Raw genomic sequence first — 20,334 nt, 5'->3', positions numbered from 1 at the left:
TGGGGTGTCCCCCTTGGGTCCCCCCTTGCCCTGCCCATCAGCGCCCCCTTCTGTGAATCTTCCGATTCGCTGGAGAGGCTCACGGAATCTATTGGGCTGCTGTCATCCTCTCCTACACTGCCCTCGGATTGCTCCCCCTCGCTCTCCATCTCCTCTCCTCCCTGCGCTCCCGCTGAGTCCCTGACAACATCTAATGCCCTTTTAAATGTGTTGTGGAAGAGGGGATTATTGGGTTGTTTTTGTTTTTATTATGTATTTTGTGTTTTTATATTGTGATTTTATGTTGTAACCACACTGAGATCCACAGGTAAAGGGGTGGTATACAAATTTAATAAATAATACTAATAAAATAATCGGGGCGGCTCACTTTTTTTTCAGGCAAGGTGTGGGGCCACCTGCCAATGTAGGTGTAGCTGAAATGTAAAAACAGGCAGGGTTGAGGGCTGCGGCTCAAAAGGCTGCCATCCAAAATATTTCCCTATCAGCTAGTGGAAACTGTTTTTAATGATTTTATATTATTATTACATAAAGGCAGAGGGAAGTGTGGGGCAGCTGTGGCTTATCAACCTGGAAAAAGAGCCCATTTAGGAGAAAGAAAACTCTGATCCTAAACCTCTGCTCCCTTTGTGGGATATCTTTGGGAGAAGAAACGGCGAAGGATTAAACCCTACACAAATCCGGAATGGAGTCTCTTAAGACCAGGGGGCAGCAAGGTTTATCTTCCCTGGACCGGATCGGTCCTGCAGAGATCCCTCCATGGGCCGGATTGTGTGTGCTCCCACGATTTCTGGCGTCTGTGCATGCGCAGATGTGATTTCTGGCATCTGCGTCTACGGAGACGTGATTTCCGGTGCCGCGGAAGCAAGTCCCTGCACTGCGCCGGTTTAGCACAGCGTGCGAGCGGGCAGCTCAGTTTGGGGGCGGTTTGTGGGCCAGTCAAACAACCTCCCATGGGCCTTAAGTTGCTGACCCCTGCTTAAGATGGTTGGATGGCACCGTGTATGCCATCCAACTCCTGTACCAAGCTGGTGCCAGACATCTTTGGACCACATCAGCAAGAAGGAGAGGGGGGTCTTGTCATCTGAACAGCCCAGGACCTCCATACATACACATGCCCAGGCTTGCCCTCCAGGAGGTCACTTCAGTGCTGCTAATGCAGCGGTTTGACTTCACCCCCGGAGGTGCACTCCATTGTCTCTCAAGACAGACAGGTGCCGACAACATATATAGGGTGGAATTCAATGCACTGCTATGCCGAATGTTCGATCTGAGCAAAAATTTCCAGCTTGCTGGGCGGAAATGTTTCCTGCAAGGTTTTTTTAATTTTGCATACATCCTGAAACATGGAAGTACAAATGAGCAGATATACATGAAAGCAATATACATGAGGAAGATGCCGTGGATACGTAGCCCCAGCGACCTAAAAGGATACGGCACCAGGGATTGCAGGTTTGAGAGTGGGTAAAACAGATCCTGCGAGTGGGTGTTTTGCCTAAATTAGCATCACCAATACAACAAGGTTCTCTCTCCTTCCCCTCCCCAATGTTTTTTCCCCCTCTCTAGCCCACAGAATAGATGAATATGTAGGGGCAGAAAATGCACCGTCTTCAGCCTAGGTTTTGCGTAAACAAGTCTTAATCCTGCAGCCCTAAGTGTATTTACCCAGGAGTAGGACTTCTGAATAAAAAGGCATCTGATTGTATTTACAGTGATCTGGCCTAGTTCACACAGATGTCTAAAGAGGTGCTGAAACGTTTCTCCGGGTTACCAGAGCTGGGGGTGGCTGGGGCCTTTACAAAGCTAACACATTCAGGAGAGGACTAGGTTTAGAAGTCCCTGACAACTGGTTTATAAAGATGGATTATTATTATTTTTTAAATTAAACTGAGGAGCATTCGTTCATTTGATTCTCTCATCATTGATCTGAAGTGGTGCAGTCCATGAGCAGTTCTAAGATTTCATGTGTTCTCAGTGATTTGCATCCAGCGTTAGTCCTACTCATAGTAGACCCATTGAAAGTGGTGGGCACAACAAACTTCGATCCGTTAATTTTAAATAGCTCCACTCTGAGTATAACTTAGTTGGATATAAACTTTAGACTTCAAGATTATTTTCAAATGCAGTCTTAAGGTCTTGTATTCTTTCTCACACACACATGCACGGAGTTGTTTGTGTGCGCACGAATTTGGCCTGTACGCTGATCTTCAGGGTTTGGCAAGAACAAGGTCTACTCTGGGTTTTTTCTTAGGGTGCATTTCTTTCTCCACTGATGAATATGGAGTCTGTTTACATCTAACTGAACTCAGCGTTTGGTTTCACAAACTCCTCAAAATCATGAACTGCACACTCTTCCTGATCAGCTTTCTACTAAAGTGGTACCTCGGTTCTCAAACGTAATCCGTTCCAGGAGACCATTCGAGCTCAGAAATGTTTGGAAACTGAGGCACAAAGGGTTGTCTACAAATTCAATTGAAAAACACCCAGCGGAAGCCGTTCGATTTCTGAGGCGCATTCAAAAACAGAAACATTTGTCAACGGAGACATTTGAGAACCGAGGTACCACTGTATAGTTTTAGGATTATTTTTATCCACAACCCCCCCCACACCCTGGATTTCCATTTCTAAGGCATCTAATGCAATTCTGTGATGTATTTTTCATGTTGCTTAGCCACCCTGGAGATTGTCACTTTTCACCTTAAAGAAAAAAAAGACAACTGAGATTCTCAACCTGTGGAAAGAGCAACCAGGTCACATTTTTGGGCTACTGTCTCGCCGTACTCAAACCATTCACGCTCATCGTGATGAAAAGACTGTGGGATGTAAAAATCAGGTGCAGTCAAACACAACATTGCCAGAGTAGACATGAAGGTTGTCTCAGTCCTCCAGCTGGAACTTCCTGCTTTCCAGGACTGAGACGAAACTTCCTATGTGTAACTTGAGATGGGCATGGCCTCTCAAGAAAGAACCCGAACCACAGGCTGGCGACCATCTTGTCTCTCTTGTCTCTATCGATGCCATCTTAACAACAGCACTACTAAGATGCACCCTTAGCTCCAGTCCAAGAGATGAAAAGGGGAGCTTTCTCCCATAAGGAGATAGTCACCACATTTAAACTATGTTCTAACCTTTTAAGTCTGCCTTCTGGGAACCTTTGTGTGAACAGATGATTACTTTTGAGTAAACGTTTTATACTTTACCGAAGTCTGTGTAGCGTCTTATTTTAGGAGGGATTAAACGGGGAAGATACCAGGAAATATTTACAGAGACTCTAACGAGTCTGAGCAAGCTATCTGCTGTGCGTGTGTTTTTAAAAAAGGGGAATGTTAACTCTGCTGATTTTGTTGAACTTGTAAAGACAAGTTGGGATAGGATACCTTAGACAATATATCCTCCCCCCGCATCCCTAAACATTCCCACAAAGACGGCAAACCCCTGGCCGCAGTCAAGTCATCCAATCAGCTTGGCATTGTGAAGGCACCTCCAGACTGGGTTCATCTGTGCCCTTTTGACATCCTCTTGCCTCATCCTCATAGGCCTGTAGATGTTGACCTTGTTGTAAAGGACCGCCGGCGAGTCGCTGATGTATTGCCTGTGGTAGTAGTTGACCTGGATGCCGTTTGGCTGCGGGTTCATGTAGGTGGTGTAACCGTGGAAAGAGTGGACCCTGCTGAGAGGCGATGGCGACGCCGTGTGGCTGCTGCGGACAGGAGCCTTGGGAGGCTGCCTGCTCCGTGAGCCGCTGTGGTTTGACGGACAGCTGAAGGGGTCTGACGGGGTGCGGAGGCTGCCCTGGTTGCTGCTGTTGGTGAGGCTGCCTTGGGTGGCCGCCGTGCTCTTGTTGAGCAGGAAGAGGGACGTGTGCGACGGAGGTCTCAACCCAGCCACAGGCTTGGAGAGGGCGTAGAGGTGCCGGAACTCCTCGTCAAACAGCTCCACCACTTGGCCCGTGAACTTCGAGAGGAAGTTGCGGTGGACTTGGCCGCACAACCACGTGAAGCTGGGAGGCAAGAGGAGGTGGGTGGTTGGGTGTGAAGCGGGGGGAAGATGGGGAAAATATCCAGGTTAACAACTTGGAAAGGCATAATAATTATTATTATTTATACCCCGCTCATCTGGGTGGGTTTCCCCAGCCACTCTGGGCAGCTCCCAACAGAATATTAAAAACATGATAAAACATCAAACATTAAAAACTTCCCTAAACAGGGCTGCCTTCAGATGTCTTCTAAAAGTCAGATACAGTCATACCTCATGTTAACATCCGTTTCATGTTACGTTCTTTCAGGTTACGTCCCGAGGCGTCCCAGAAGTACCGGAAAGGGTTACTTCCAGGTTTTGCCACTCGTACATGCACAGAAGCGCAAAAAGTGGCAAATGGCAACCCGCGCATGCACAGATGTGCCGCTGCGGGTTGCGTTCTTTTCATGTTGTGAACGGGCCTCTGGAACGGATCCCGTTCGCAACCAGAAGTACCACTGTAGTTGTTTATTCCTTGACATTTGATGGGAGGGCGTTCCACAGGGCCGGCGCCACTACCGATAAGGCCCTCTGTCAGGTTCCCTGTAATCTCACTTCTCGCAGTGAGGGAACAGCCAGAAGGCCCTCGGAGCTGGACCTCAGTGTCTGGGCAGAATGATGGGGGTGGAGAAGCTCTTTCAGGTATACTGGGCCGTTGTCATTTAGGGTTTTACAGGTCAATACCAACACTTTAGGGACGCGAGTGGCCCTGTGGCTTAAACCACAGAGACTCGGGCTTGCCAATCAGAAAGTCGGCGGTTCGAATCCCCATGATGGGGTGAGCTCCCGGTGTTTGGTCCCTGCTCCTGCCAACCTAGCAGTTCGAAAGCACGTCAAAGTGCAAGTAGATAAACAGGTACCGCTCCGGCGGGAAGGTAAACGGCGTTTCCGTGCGCTGCTCTGGTTCTCCACATGACACAAAAGCTGTACGCCGGCAACCTCGGCCAATAAAGCGAGATGAGCGCCACAACCCCAGAGTTGGCCACGACTGGACCTAATGGTCAGGGGTCCCTTTACCTTACCAACACTTTAATGGTCAGCACCAACACATAGCCTCTTCTACACATAACTCAAGGGACTGATGTGGACTTAAGAACGTAAGCCCATCTAGTTCAGCATTCTACCCTCGCCGTGGCCAACCAGATGCCTGTAGGAAAGTGGTCAAGTCATAGACTCATAGATTTGGGAGGGACCACGAGGTTCATCTTGTCCAACCCACTGAAATGCAGGAATTTTTTGCCCAAGGCGAGGCTTGAACCCACGTCCCTGAGATCAAGAGTCTCGTGCTCTACCGGTTGAGCTAGCCCAGGCTATATAAGAAAAAGTGTTTTGACTTGCAATTTTACTAAAGAAGTTCCATATGTCCAGGTTTTCTTCTTGTTGAGCAACTGGGTGGAAAATGGCTTGCATGGGTTTATAAAAGTTGCTTTCTTTACCCCCTCTGCAAGTAAAACTGGCTAGAATTGTAAGGGATCTGGAATATCCCCAAGAGCTTGAGGGTTTTTCCGCCTGCTTCCCATCCCCTAACCGGCTCTGCCTATTCTTAACCAAAGGAGGAAAATCCCGATTTCAGCTTGTTTTCTTACTGTCACCAGCTGTTTTTCAACATGCGCCATTTGGGGGCTTGAGGGGAGATTTTAGGTTTCTGCATAATTTAGCTTTGCATAGCTAAAACACAGGCAGGTGTGCCAGATATTGCTTAATGCCGCATATCAATGTCATGACGAGGCAGATGCATTTGTGTGTGTTTGTAAGAAAATTAATTGGGTGTGAAGATCTCTTCTAGCCCAAAGCTAGCATAGTCCTGTTTAAAGTTGGTTTCTGGGGAAAAGAAGAACCAGCATAAGGCGGGACTTTGTTTTGGAGAGCACACCTCTAAATCATGCTCCTCAATCCCCTATGATTGCAAGCAGTGATTATTATTATTATTATTATTATTATTATTATTATTATTGGTGCTCATTGGTACAGAGTGCCAGTACCTCTCTCATTTTTATCAATATATGAGTACTGGCACTGCATTATTATTATTTTACCCCAAAAAAGCAGTGATTGCAAAAGTTCAGGCACAAACAATGACACCTGTATGAAGGCTGTCGGAACACTGGGTTAACTGTTCAAATTTAATACTGTATGATGTTAAACAGCATCTTAAAAAGCAGAGCCATCACCTTGCCGACAAAGGTCCATATAGTTAAAGCTATGGTTTTCCCAGTAGTGATGTATGGAAGTGAGAGCTGGACCATAAAGAAGGCTGATTGCCGAAGAATTGGTGCTTTTGAATTATGGTGCTGGAGGAGACTCTTGAGAGTCCCATGGACTGCAAGAAGATCAAACCTATCCATACTTAAGGAAATTAGCCCTGAGTGCTCACTGGAAGGACAGATCATGAAGCTGAGGCTCCAATACTTTGGCCACCTCATGAGAAGAGAAGACTCCCTGGAAAAGACCCTGATGTTGGGAAAGATGGAGGGCACAAGGAGAAGGGGACGACAGAGGACGAGATGGTTGGACAGTGTTCTCGAAGCTACCAGCATGAATTTGACCAAACTGCGGGAGGCAGTGGAAGATAGGAGTGCCTGGCGTGCTCTGTTCCATGGGGTCACGAAGAGTCGGACACGACTAAACGACTAAACAACGTGTTAAACTTGTCTTTGTGCTGTTGCTTCAAGTATGCATTTAGGAATATGATGGGGCTACTTGTTTGATATAGCATATGCTTTTTGGTGGGGGCTCTCCTGAAATATTGCCCATGAAGTGTTCTGAAAGCTGTTGCCATGATTAAAATGCATCTTGTAACTTCAAACATCATTTTAGTAAGTTGGCAACCCAAATACGCGGAAGCAGTCGGGCCAACTTGTGCATTTGGCAGCCTAGTAAGTTAATCTTTTTCTTAGAGATATTTATGCTTGTGATATAGTCACACAGAAGAATTTTTTTTTTAAAAAAAATGTATATAGCAGCAAGGGAGGTGTAGTAACCTTGCTGCTGCTCATCTGCTTAAATTGTTCCTCTCACCAGCCAAGCGGCGCAAATGAACTGTCAAGTTCTTCTTTCCTACAAGCTTCAGCACAGAAGACAGATGTGAGCACAACCCTCTCTTGCAACGGGGTGAATGGATGTAGCAGGTGAGCTTACCTGTACGATCCAGACAGAACGTATCTCCAGTCTGAGATGATGAATTTTTCTTGGATTTGCCCGGAGAATTTTCGGCCCGATTTGGCACAGTAAACCTCCCCTGTGACGCTCCGAACAGAAATATTCTGGGAAGTTATCAAAAAATGCTACAAGTTAGTCACAATCTCTTGGCCTGACCTACCACACAGGGTTGTTGTGTGGTTAAAATGATGCAAAGCCATCAGCTCCTTGGAGGAAAATATTGACATATAAAATATTGATGGTTATTGTGCATCTCACGAATCAGACTAAAGTCCACAAAAACTTATGCATTTTTTTAAAAAAATTGTTAAGGTGCCACAAGATTCTTGGTTGGTTTTGCTGCAAAAGGACTAGAGTGTCTGTTTCTCTGGAAGCTGTTATTAATTGTTTTTCATTATTTATTTGTGCTCTTCTATAGTTACTTGTAAATAATACCACTTGCATTCTGATGCACTTCTAAGTTCCAGTAGAAACCTACCCCATTCCGGCCAGAGAATTACGAAAGTATGTGGAGCCCTCAGATATTTTCCAAATTGCTTTCCCAGTTGCCTCTGCTACCTCACTACCGTCCATCTCCCTGACAAATCTGACGTTCCTTCAGGTGTACGAAGGTGAAATTCCAGCTCCCGATGCTTTATCCTTCAAACGCCGGGTCATCCCAGGCTTTCGGCACATATATGATGGGTTTGTAATATAAGGTAAAGGTAAAGGGACCCCTGACCAGACATGGCCGACTCTGGGGTTGCGGCACTTATCTCACCTTATTGGCCGAGGGAGCCGGCGTACAGCTTCCAGGTCATGTGGCCAGCATGACTAAGCCACTTCTGGCGAACCAGAGCAGTGCACGGAAATGCCGTTTACCTTCCCGCCGGAGCAGTACCTATTTATCTACTTGCACTGGAGTACTTTCGAACTGCTAGGTTGGCAGGAGCAGGGACTGAGCAACGAGAGCTCACCCCATCGCGGGGGATTCGAACCACCGACCTTCTGATCGGCAAGTCCTAGGCTCTGTGGTTTAACCTACAGCGCCACCCGCGTCCCTAATATAAGGTACAAGCATCTAATATGAAGCTTGACAGTTGCAGGCTGGAAATCTCTCCGTACGGCCCACTTCTGCCATAAAGTATGCATTTGACCTCATCTATTGCTCTCTCCCATCGATCTGCTTTCCAAGCTCCTCCTCAAGGGTTTGTTTCTCCCCCACGTTAAGCACAAGTGGGAACCAGGGGTACAGAATGTTGCTGATGCAGATTTTAGGGCTTGATCTATTCACTAGCCAAATTCCCTGACATATTATCTCCTTGCTCCTACAAAAACAGACAACCCAAGAGCTGACGGTTTGCCATCCTTTAATCCAGGCGTGGTTTACTCCCAAGGCCCACCCAACCCAGCAATTGTGCCAATAATCCAAAAACTGGAGGGGGGGAGCCATGTATCTTTATTGCCCCCTCCTAGTCAGCAGATGGGTCGCTCGATGAGCAGCAGCTGATCTGGGCAGCCTCGTGTCCTATTTCTATCTGCGTGGCATGTTTTGTGCCAAGGTCCACACCTGCTTTGGGTCACACCCACTGTGGGTATGTTCCTTCAGCTCTGAGGGTTGGCCAAGGGTGAACCGCAGCCCTTCAGCCGAAGGAAGATTAGACAGCATTGTGATGATCCCATCAAAAGAATCTGCTACCTTGAATTGGCCACGTCATCAGATATAGGACCAGCCCTAACTACAACCAGATACCCAGAGGAAGACTATAAGCAGGACCAGAGCTCAAGAGGGTTTTCCCCTCCTGTGGTTTCCATCAGCTGGTGATCAGAAGTGTACTGTCTCATGACTGGCTGATGGGCACCAGCTTGGATAGCATAGTTCTGTTTTAAAGTTGGTTTCTGGGGGAAACAGAACCAGCATAAGGCTTTGGTTTTGGAGAGTACACCTTCAAGAAGTGTACTGTCTCTGACAGCAGAGGTAGAACAAAGCCATGTCAGTATCAAGCCACCAGGGTTGGCAACCACCGATAGTCTCAGGGCAGATCTGCACCATACCTTTAAAGAACATAAAGGTAAAGGTGAAGGGACCCCTGAACATTAGGTCCAGTTTTGGCCGACTCTGGGGTTGTGGCGCTCATCTCGCTTTATTGGCCGAGGGAGCCGGTGTACAGCTTCCAGGTCATGTGGCCAGCATGACTAAGCCGCTTCTGGCGAACCAGAGCGCCGCACGGAAACACCGTTTACCTTCCCGCCGGAATGGTACCTATTTATCTACGTGCACTTGACATGCTTTCGAACTGCTAGGTGGGTAGGAGCTGGGGCTGAGCAACGGGAGCTCACCCTATTGCGGGGATTCGAACCGCCGACCTTCTGATCGGCAAGCCCTAGGCTCTGTGGTTTAACCCACAGCACCACCCGCGTCCCTTTTAAAGCACATAGAATTGTTGAATTGGAAGGAACCTCAAGGATCATCTAGTCCAACCCCCTGTAATGCAGGAATCTCAACCAAAGCATCTCCGCCAGGTAGACATCCAACCTCCGTCAAAAAACCTCCGATGAAGTCCACAACCTACTGAGGGAGCCCGTTCGACTGTCAAACAGCTCTTACTGTCAGAAATGTTTGCCAGCACATGGCAACCCCCAGAGAATCCTCGGAACTGCAGTTTGCTAAGGGTGCTGGGAATTGTAGTTCCGTGAGGGGGGAAACTGTGGTTCCCAGGATTATTTGGCTTTAAACATGTGTTTTTAAAAGCATGGTGTGGATCTGCACTGATTCTCCATGAATTGGAGAAAAAAAAGTCCTCTTTTAAAGACATCTAAGCTGGCGGCCGTCAGAAAATAATGAGGGCGAGGTCCCGCCCCCCCCCACTCCTTTACTTAAAACAAGCTAAGCCAAGACAACACACGTGCACCAAAACAACCTTTCTATCGCTGTTTTTGATTCAAGCTGGTTGGGGCTTGGGGAGGAGGATGGACTAGAGACTGCAATAGTACCTTGAAGTGACCTTCGGCCACATGGAGCTTGTCGCACATTTCGGTGAAGAGCTTTAGGTTGCTGTGGTCGAGCAGCAGGTAGACAAACACTCTCCGCTTGTTTGCGGCTTCCAAGACGTCGCAGAATATCTCGGTGTCAGTGAACACATCCATCAGGATAGCCAGGACCTGGGATGGGGTCCAGAAGGAGGAAGGGAGGGAGGCAGATGAAGGCCAAGCCAAAATACACTCTGAGGACCTGGGAACGTCGTACCTGCCAAGCAGACCGGTGGCAGTATAGTGGTACCTTGGTTCTAGAAGTCCGTTCCAAAACCAAAGCATTCCAAAGCCAAGGCACGCTTTCCCACAGAAAGTAATGCAAAATGAATTTTACTATCTAAGAAGACCACTGATGCATAAAATGAAAGCAATAAGCAATGTACTGCAGTCACACAAGCAATCAATCAATAGCTGAACTGGGTTCCGCACATTCACACAAAAAGGAGCCGCAAAAAACAAAAACGTAAATTAAATAAATAGCAAAAACAGACAGACCTCAGCGTAACACTCAAAATGGAAGTGTGGCACTCAGATCGGAAGCATAACACTCAAAACAAGAGCACGCTCGGCTTTCAGAAAAAGTTCGCAAACCGGAACACTTATTTCTGGGTTTGCAGTGTTTGGATTCCAAGTTGTTTGAGTACCAAGGCATTTGAGAACCAAGGTACCAGTGTATTGATTCAGAACTTGCTGAGCATTCAAAGCAAGCTTTAACTCCACCATCCTCCCAGCAGCCCTGAAAAGTAGGTCAATATTGTAAGTCCAAGTCCCTGCGGATAGCGTTCTGCTTAAATCGCAGAGGCCAGAGATGGCAAACGATCGCCCCCCTCTTTTTCCATCCATATGGGTGCCGCAGTAAACTCAAAGAAGCACATGAAACCAAAACCCATGGCTTGAATGGGTATCATAAAGCACATACTGGGCACTGTAGGATCTTCTGGGAGGTGTAACTCTGTGATGTGATCTACAACTCCCATAATTATTGGATGGAAATAACGTGCTCTGGATGTGTTTCAAAGGTATCATGTGTATTCTTGGGAATCCTTGCAAAATGCTGTAGTAGAGAATGCTCCCCCGACCGCCCTTCTAGCTAGCTCCTGAAAAGGCAAATAACAGGTCCTTCCCTGCCAAAAGGAAGCTCTGTATTCATTCAGGTTAAAATGTAAGAGGAGATAACCATAAATCTGAAAGGTTTTCTCAAAGATTATTGTCGTCCATCCCCTCCGGCCACATATTAAGCAAGGAGGGATGGGGACTTTGCTGCTTCCACGCAAACAGAGCACACCAGAGTTCAGAGGTAGAGCGTCTGCCTTGCAGCTGAAGGTCCCAAATTCAATCCCCAACATCTCTAGGTACAGCTGGGACCATCCCCTCCCTTAAACCCTGGAGAGCTGCTGTCCGTCAGAGTAGACAATGATTCATTTTAAGGTTCTTCCTATATACAATACGATACTCTTTATTGTCAGTGTCCCATACAGAACAACGAAATTGAAAAATCTACATCAGACATTCAAAAACCAACATGCCTGCTATCCCAGCCTGGTTAACCCCCTAAAAAATCTGATACCCCATAATTAAATACAATATACTCCCATAGAGCATAGCTGTCAACGTTTCCCTTTTTTAAGGGAAATTCCCTTATTCCAAATAGGATTCCTCGCAAGAAAAGGGAAAAGTTGACAGCTATGCCATAGAGACTACCTTACACTGCATTTAAAACCAAAATCACATTTGGATAGAAACTGTTTCTCAGGCGGCTAGTCTTGGTCTTTATAACCCTGTACCTTCTTCCAGAAGGCAGAAGCTGAAAGAGATCATTTCCGGGGTGCGCACTATCCTGCACTATCTCTGCAGCTTTCTTATGACACCTGGAAGCATAGATTTGATCCAAGGTGGGAAGAATGCACCCAATTATTCTCTCCGCAGTCTTTACAACCTTGGACAGCATTGTTTTCCCCCTGACCATGCAGCTCCCAAACCACACACAGAGACCATAAGTTAATATCCCAAATGACCTGCAGCATTGCAGAGGGTACAATGTCCACTGTGCTGCTGACATGTTGTGCTCATAAAAATTGTAAAGTTGGAAGGGACCCTGAGGGTCATCTAGTCCAACCCCCGGCAATGCAGGATTCTTTCACCCAACATGGGGCTCAAACCCACAGGCCTGAGATTAAGAGTCTCGTGCTCTACCGACTGAGCTATCTGCCATCCTTCTCACCACATCAAGAAACCATACAATAGCTCTGGACTCTGACACAGCTTCTAGCTTATTTATTATTATTTCGTTTGGCTCATTTAATGTTTTATTATTGCATTCCTATCCCACCTTTCCTCCAAGATGGCATACATGGCTCTCCCTTTCTCCATATCATCTTCCCAACAACCCTACCAGACAGCTTGGGCTTAGAGTTGGTGGCTGACCCAAAGTCACCCAGTGAGCTTCACAGCTTGAGTGCACCTTTGAACCCTGGTCTCCTTGCCTGGCCACCACAGCCCTTGATCCTTGCCTCTCCAGGCCTAGCCTGCCTGCATATTGAAGCTCGCCCATTTGCCCACCCAAATCCCACCCACCATACCTGACTGGTTTTGTTGATACAGCGGCGTATGAGGTCCCGGATATTGCTGTTCTTATCCGTCTGGAAATACACTGTGGCGCTGGACTTCTCCTTCAGGTAGGGCTTCTCGGACGCACTCCATGTGTGGAGAAGAGCTGGTTCGCTGCTCTCTGAGACGAGAGGGAAGTACGTCCCTGACTGGAGGGACCTGGAGTCATTATTCTGCCTCGGCCCGGCTTCGCCATCGGGGTGCGTGTCGCTGGCGTAGTAAGGCTCCCTTGCATTCCTCTTGATGTACTGAGCTTCCACTGTGGACAAGAAGTCCACTTCTCCTTCTTCGTCCAAGGCCTTGAGATAAGACTGGAGCCCACCATCTAAGAGGGCATCTGTGGCCAGCCGGACACTTTCGTTGTGACTGAAATCCAGTTTCGCCAACCGGAAGGACCAGTTTTTGACGTCCTCCAGCCGCCTCCGGATCTTGCCCATGTGTCTTGATCGATTCATGGTTCTTCACTAGGCCCATGCGCTCGAACAGAGGGCTGGATCTGGTCTGGCCTGGCGTGGTACTGGCTTAGGCAAACAACAACAACACACCACTTGCAAGCTGCGTAGGGTCCCACATCCAACATCAGGAGGTGCCGGGTTGCAAACTCTCTTTTGTCAAGAGCATAATTTGTTAGCGAAGAAACCCACAAACCCTCAGCGCCTAAGGCGAATTGTCCTAACCACCTCTCTTCTCGATTCCACAGTGTGGGTGTTTCTCTAAAGAGAAGAAGTCAAGCAAGCTTAGCAGATGCACTTCAGTAACAATTATGCTCCAGGTGTCCCAAGCTGATGAGTTTGCTCATCTGAGAAAGCTACACCTTCTCCTCAGGGCCCAAGAAAGTGGGTGGTGGGTGGACCAAGAAAGAAAGGAGGGGGGGGAACCACAACCCACCAGATGCTCATTATCCAGTTATGATTTCATCAACTGATTTCCTTTTCTCCTGTCATTCAGTCAGGCAAGGCAATGAAAACAGAAGCAGCATTTCTGAATAACATTGGAATAGCTCAGTCTTGACAGACACCTACAGATTTAAAGAGGTGTGGTGAAGGTCATGTTTAGTCCAGCTCCCTTGCAAGATGTTCACAGCTAGAGAATCACCAAGGGATGTAGAAACTTGTTTCCTGAAAAGTTTGAAGACCCCTCACTGCCTTCTCGATTCATCCAGTGTTTGCCTTTCTGCTCTTCAGATGTGTTGGACCATAACAGCTTGCCCAGTCAGCATAACCAATTGCCAGGGATCCAACAGCAATGTCATCCAAAATATCTGGAGGGCACCAGTTTGGGGACGGCCAGACTAAATCACTGAAGGTTGCAAGTTTATTCCACACATACCCATGTCTGCATAAAAGCTTGGTATTAAGGTTACAGGGGATCTGGTTTGATTTTATTTTTTAAACCAGGTTATACCACATGGAAGGGACACGGATGGTGCTGTGGGTTAAACCACAGAGCCTAGGACTTGCCGATCAGAAGGTCGGCGTTTCGAATCCCCGCGACAGGGTGAGCTCCCGTTGCTCGGTCCCTGCTCCTGCCAACCTAGCAGTTCGAAAGCACGTCAAAGTGCAAGTAGATAAACAGGTACCGCTCTGGCGGGAAGGTAAACGGCGTTTCCGTGCGCTGCTCTGGTTCGCTAGAAGCAGCTTAGTCATGCTGGCCGCATGAGCCAGAAGTGGTACACTGGCTCCCTCGGCCAATAAAGCGAGATGAGCGCCGCAACCCCAGAGTTGGCCACGACTGGACCTAATGGCCAGGGGTCCCTTTACCTTTACCTTTATACCACATGGAGGGATAAAACTATAGGAAAATGTGTCTATTATCTAATGAAGAGCATTTATGTTTGACATATGTCAGTAGTTTATTGTTATTGTAATTAATAGCAACACGGGGGTGGGCTTTGCAGGCCAATTTTAAACAGGAAAGGCATTTAGCAATTCTAATTATCACAGCCTGCTGTAAACCGTTGAGCAGAAAGTCCCAGTGCAGAAGTGTATGTGAGGAGCAATATACAAAGATCCTTTCCCTGCCATTTTCAATCATGCACCAGCCTTTAAGGTCCAGTTAGTTAACTTGACATTAACGAACCACAGTTTTGCCCTCAACATCTGCTTGCAGCTGCACCAGGAACAACAAAAAAAGCAATTAGCCAGCAACCTGCTAAAGGCAATTACATGGGAGAGAGTCATTTGGCATCATTAACTGGACGGGTAAATAGCGGCCTGTCGGCTCGTATCAGACCAGCTGAAATGTGAAAGTCTATGACATATGCCTAAATTACTGGGGTCTTTTCTTGTTTGGTCTTTTAAAATGCTTTTGTATTATGCAGCCTGTATTATCATGCATTGCTCAGCAATGAAAAGCCATAAGTAGATATGAATTTCTAGGTGTGCTCCCCACATTTCCTACACCTAAGAGAAGCCTGGAAGGCAAATATTCAAATGCTAAATATTTTCCCAGCATGGAAAGGCAGGGGTGGAAATGCTTTGCCTGTTCAAGTGCTGTCTGTAATGCAGCTGTTGAAGGAAAGCCTAGAGGCTCTGTCTGTGATAAATACATAGAAATGCTTCAAAGGTTGCAAACCTATTGGAAAAAAGACATGGGACTAGAAAGCTGCTGTGTTAGCAAATGCTTCTCCCCACCCCCAGCTGCATAGAAAATGGAATTTTGTCCTGAAGAAGAATGAAAAGTTGAGTGTGTGGAAATGGTCGACAATAGTACAATGCAAACTTAGTTTCAGTAGGGACGCGGGTGGCGCTGTGGGTAAAACCTCAGCGCCTAGGACTTGCCGATCGCGGCGGGGTGTGCTCCTGTTGCTCGGTCCCAGCTCCTGCCAACCTAGCAGTTCGAAAGCACCCCCGGGTGCAAGTAGATAAATAGGGACCGCTTACTAGCGGGAAGGTAAACGGCGTTTCCGTGTGCTGTGCTGGCTCACCAGATGCAGCTTGTCACGCTGGCCACGTGACCCGGAAGTGTCTGTGGACAGCGCTGGCCCCCGGCCTCTTAAGTGAGATGGGCGCACAACCCTAGAGTCGGACACGACTGGCCCGTACGGGCAGGGGTACCTTTACTTTTACCTTAACTTAGTTTCAGTACAACATAAATAATACAAAATAATCAATAAATCACCAATGAAGCAATTTCAATCTATAAGACACTGCTAACAAAGCAGCAATTAAAAAAATAAGCTAAACATCACAATGAAAGCAAATATCATATTAACTAATCAATACAGCATTGATAATCTATTAAACAATTTTAACGTTAGTAAAACAGCAACAACAACAAAAACTCAGCACTGTTATAAACAGGCTCTCCACACACACCCTGACCCATAATCTTTCCCCTGATGGGGCTCTGAGTTCAGGAACATTTGAATTCCCCCTTCCCTTGTTTGAAGGTCTGGGGGTGGTCCTTTTCCAATTAGAGTCACCAGGATCGGATTTAGGTTTGATGAGGCCCTAAGCTACTGAAGGGAATGGGGCCCTTTATATGTACAGCTGTCCTTTGTCAAGAACAAATTGTTGCTGTTTGTTGCGTTGAATATATGCTATATGGTAATTTATGGGCCTAATAGGTATCTAAAGCCATTTGCGCATGTTGCCATGCAACCAGTCCATGCAGAATGTAGGCACCCTATATATAGATATGAACAAACCAGTTATGTTTTAGGGAGCGGGCTAGCAGGCAGGGCCCATTACTTACATCATAGGAGCCTACACAACACAAAACACTGTTGCTGTATGTAGGTTTTATTTTATTTGTTTTTTATCTTATATTTTGGAAATGTACATCCAGTTTTTCCCCCTTTAAATTTTTTTGGGGCCCCCAAGAGAGTGGGGCCCTAAGCTATAGCTTATTTAGTTATACATAAATCCAGCACTGAGTGTCCCCCCACAGATCCTACAAAAGCTTTTCAAAAGTTCCTCTCAGCATTAATGCATTAATGGCCAGCAGCCATTAATAATAACTGCTGATGTATTATTGCTGATGTAGTTATATTAAGTTTCTATCCTAGCCCTTCTTCCCAAAGGAACAAAAAAATTAAAAATGCAATTAAACAAAAACGAAATTTAAAAATGCAATTACCCCCCCCCTTAATTTTTAAAACATTAAGGACATCTAAAGCCATGCAAATCATTGAGATCTTCTGAAAGCATTTGACATAATTGGATAGTGGAATCATTTTTCTCTCTCTTGCATATATCCTACAAGAACTGGGCTCCATCCACTATGCATTCAGAACCAGCAAAATAAAATATTCCACATAATAATAATAATAATAATAATAATAATAATAATAATAATAATTTATTATTTGTACCCCGCCCATCTGGCTGGGTTTCCCCAGCCACTCTGGACGGCTTCCAACAGAGATGTAAAATACACTAAAATGTCACATATTAAAAACTTCCCTGAACAGGGCTGCCTTCAGATGTTTTCTGAATGTCAGGTAGTTGTCCATCGCCTTGACATCCGATGGGAGGGCATTCCACAGGGCGGGCGCCACCACTGAGAAGGCCCTCTGCCTGGTTCCCTGCAACTTGGCCTCTCGCAGTGAGGGAACCGCCAGAAGGCCCTCGGAGGGGGACCTCAGTGTCCGGGCAGACCGATGGGGGTGGAGACGCTCCTTCAGGTATACAGGACTGAGGCCATTTAGGGCTTTAAAGGTCAGCACCAACACTTTGAATTGTGCTCGGAAACGTACTGGGAGCCAATGTAGGTCTTTCATTGGTGCAAGTCGCTCATTCTCACAAGGTATGTAGCTGATTTTAAAAGGGAGGAGGGGGAGGCGAAGAGCAAAGCCGTGGAAGAGAAGGTTGTCCCTGATTCTTGGCTCAATGGAGCCTCCCGTTCAGGAGCAGTCTACCTCCGGGTTCCAATGGGAGGGAGGACAAGCACGTCCTGGCTCGTGGACTCCCTGGCAGCTTCTGGTCATGGATACAAAGCCATTAGGTATGCTGACATCACCTTGCCGACAAAGGTCCGTATAGTTAAAGCTATGGTTTTCCCAGTAGTGATGTATGGAAGTGAGAGCTGGACCATAAAGAAGGCTCATCGCCAAAGAATTGATGCTTTTGAATTATGGTGCTGGAGGAGACTCTTGAGAGTCCCATGGACTGCAAGAAGATCAAATCTATCCAATCTGTGGTTTTTTTTTAAATGATATTTATTACTTTTAAAACTTACAAAAAAGAAGAAAAAGAAAAAAGGAACAAAAGGAACAATACAATATAGACAATACAAAACACAACCTTAACACCTAAACACAATAAACAAAACAAAACAAAACAAAAACAATTTAAAAACACACAACGTACCTTTACCATAATCTATCTTTCATTCCCTTGTTTCATTGACCTCCTCTCACCTCCCTTTTTGTATTCCACTTCTATAAGTTATCTCAGCAACTCCTTTGTCTTAAAATATTTTTAATCTTATTTCCCATTAAAACTAATATACCTATTTACACTTAACCTCTTAAAACATTTCCACTAAGGCCATAAAATTTCATTCCAAGATTTTTCTATCCCTCATTAAATTCAAACCTCTCCATTCTGCAGGAAATCAGCCCTGAGTGCTCCCTGGAAGGACAGATCCTGAAGCTGAGGCTCCAAGACTTTGGCCACCTCATGACAGTGGCGTAGCGTGGGGGGTGCAGGGGGGGCCGGCCGCACTGGGCGCAACATCTGGGGTTAGGGCAAATCCACGGGTTAGGGGGCGCAAATCCACGGGTTAGGGGGTGCAAATTACTTGCCTTGCCCCGGGTTCTGACAACCCACGCTACGCCACTGCCTCATGAGAAGAGAAGACTCTCTGGAAAAGACCCTGATGTTGGGAAAGATGGAGGGCACAAGGAGAAGGGGACGACAGAGGACGAGATGGTTGGACAGTGTTCTCGAAGCTACCAGCATGAGTTTGACCAAACTGCGGGAGGCAGTGGAAGACAGGAGTGCCTGGCGTGCTCTGGTCCATGGGGTCACGAAGAGTCGGACACGACTAAACAACAGCAGCAGCATGCTCCTTTGCAGATCTGCCTGATCTGAAACTGTTTTTTTGCTTTGTTGTTGTTGTTTAGTCGTTTAGTCGTGTCTGACTCTTCGTGACCCCATGGACCAGAGCACGCCAGGCACTCCTGTCCTCCACTGCCTCCCACAGCTTGGTCAGACTCATGCTGGTAGCCTCGAAAACACTATCCAACCACCTCATCCTCTGTCGCCCCCTTCTCCTTGCGCCCTCCATCTTTCCCAACATCAGGGTCTTTTCCAGGGAGTCTTCTCTTCTCATGAGGTGGCCAAAGTATTGGAGCCCCAGCTTCATGATCTGTCCTTCCAGTGAGCACTCAGGGCTGATTTCCTTCAGAATGGAGAGGTTTGATCTTCTTGCAGTCCATGGGAGTCAAGAGTCTCCTCCAGCACCAGAATTCAAAAGCATCAATTCTTTGGCGATCAGCCTTCTTTATGGTCCAGCTCTCACTTCCATACATCACTACTGGGAAAGTTTTTTTGCTAAGCATCGATTTGAAGCAGCAAGGAATTGGCAGCGCTTTTGCACATAATGCATTTGTTCATTTCAGGGCCATCCTTTTAATTTTGCATTTTATTTTATCCGAAACCAGTGGGGGAGAGAGAGAAGGTTTGGGGCTGGGAAGGGAGAGAGTGCTACTCTTTATAGCTTCCAAAGATCAGGAGCTGCAAACCTCCCCCTTCCCGCCCCTCCCCACCTTACAGGGCAGGAAGGATCAGCTGACGTCGATGGTGTTTCCCCGTTTCACATGGAGATTTGCAGCCGTACCGCTCCGAGCGCCTCGTTAGCGCAGTAGGCAGCGCGTCAGTCTCATAATCTGAAGGTCGTGAGTTCGAGCCTCACACGGGGCAACGGCGGCACTTTTTTCTGAACCCTTAAAAAAACCACAAAACCCCAACCCTTGCAACGCTTTCGTTGCAGCACTTTGCCCCCCGAATTTCCTTTTCTAGGGTTGCCCGTGAAGCTCCTCGCCTGCATCAAAACTGACCTAGATTGCACGGTATCCAAACTACAGGGGCGGAAATCCAAGCAAACTGCTTGGACGGTGTTGCGAGAGCATGTCTTTTTTTCAATCGTTTATTTAATCAGCTCGCATTGGGTTGGATCCCTGCAGGCCGGATCCTGGGCACGTGCACGGACGAAGTAAATCCCAATGAGTTCAACGGGACTCCCCAGAAAGTATTAATTATGGAGGATGCATTTAAAATCGAAGTTTGCAGCCCCTCTGCTTACTTCCGAGTAGACATGTGCAAGATCCTCTCTTGCAATATGTCAGCCGCTTTATGCATGCTCACTCAAAAGCAGGGTGGATTTGATTTAAATCAAATCGATTTAAATCACTAGTCAGTAAGGCTTGATTTAAATCTTTTTTTTTTTCTACAGAAAGACTCCTCCTTGCTGGTATGATCTTAATATTTACAACCAGATGAAGGTTTCATTTTTGGAATAATAATTTTTCAAAGTCGTTTTTACAGTTATATCAAAAATTACTGATTTGGTTATACTATTAGAAATACATACAGA

At 46.7% G+C, this 20,334-nt stretch overlaps 1 protein-coding gene across 1 annotated transcript; it reads right to left on the bottom strand.

Annotated features, from left to right (window-relative positions):
* Nucleotides 1-2,523: 2,523 nt before the first annotated feature.
* FAM83A (family with sequence similarity 83 member A) lies at nt 2,524-13,247 on the bottom strand (the record flags this gene model as incomplete). Its single annotated transcript, XM_079984406.1, has 4 exons — nt 2,524-3,997; nt 7,153-7,277; nt 10,147-10,314; nt 12,765-13,247. The coding sequence occupies 4 exons, from the start codon at nt 13,245-13,247 to the stop codon at nt 3,448-3,450; spliced, it is 1,326 nt and encodes a 441-aa protein (XP_079840532.1). The 3' UTR covers nt 2,524-3,447.
* Nucleotides 13,248-20,334: the final 7,087 nt, after the last annotated feature.

The sequence above is a fragment of the Podarcis cretensis genome (assembly GCF_951804945.1).
Source record: "Podarcis cretensis genome assembly, chromosome: 7".
In the NCBI taxonomy this organism is placed as follows: domain Eukaryota; kingdom Metazoa; phylum Chordata; class Lepidosauria; order Squamata; family Lacertidae; genus Podarcis; species Podarcis cretensis.
The sequence above is the reverse complement of the archived record's forward strand: the minus strand, read 5'-3'. Positions and strand labels throughout refer to the sequence as shown.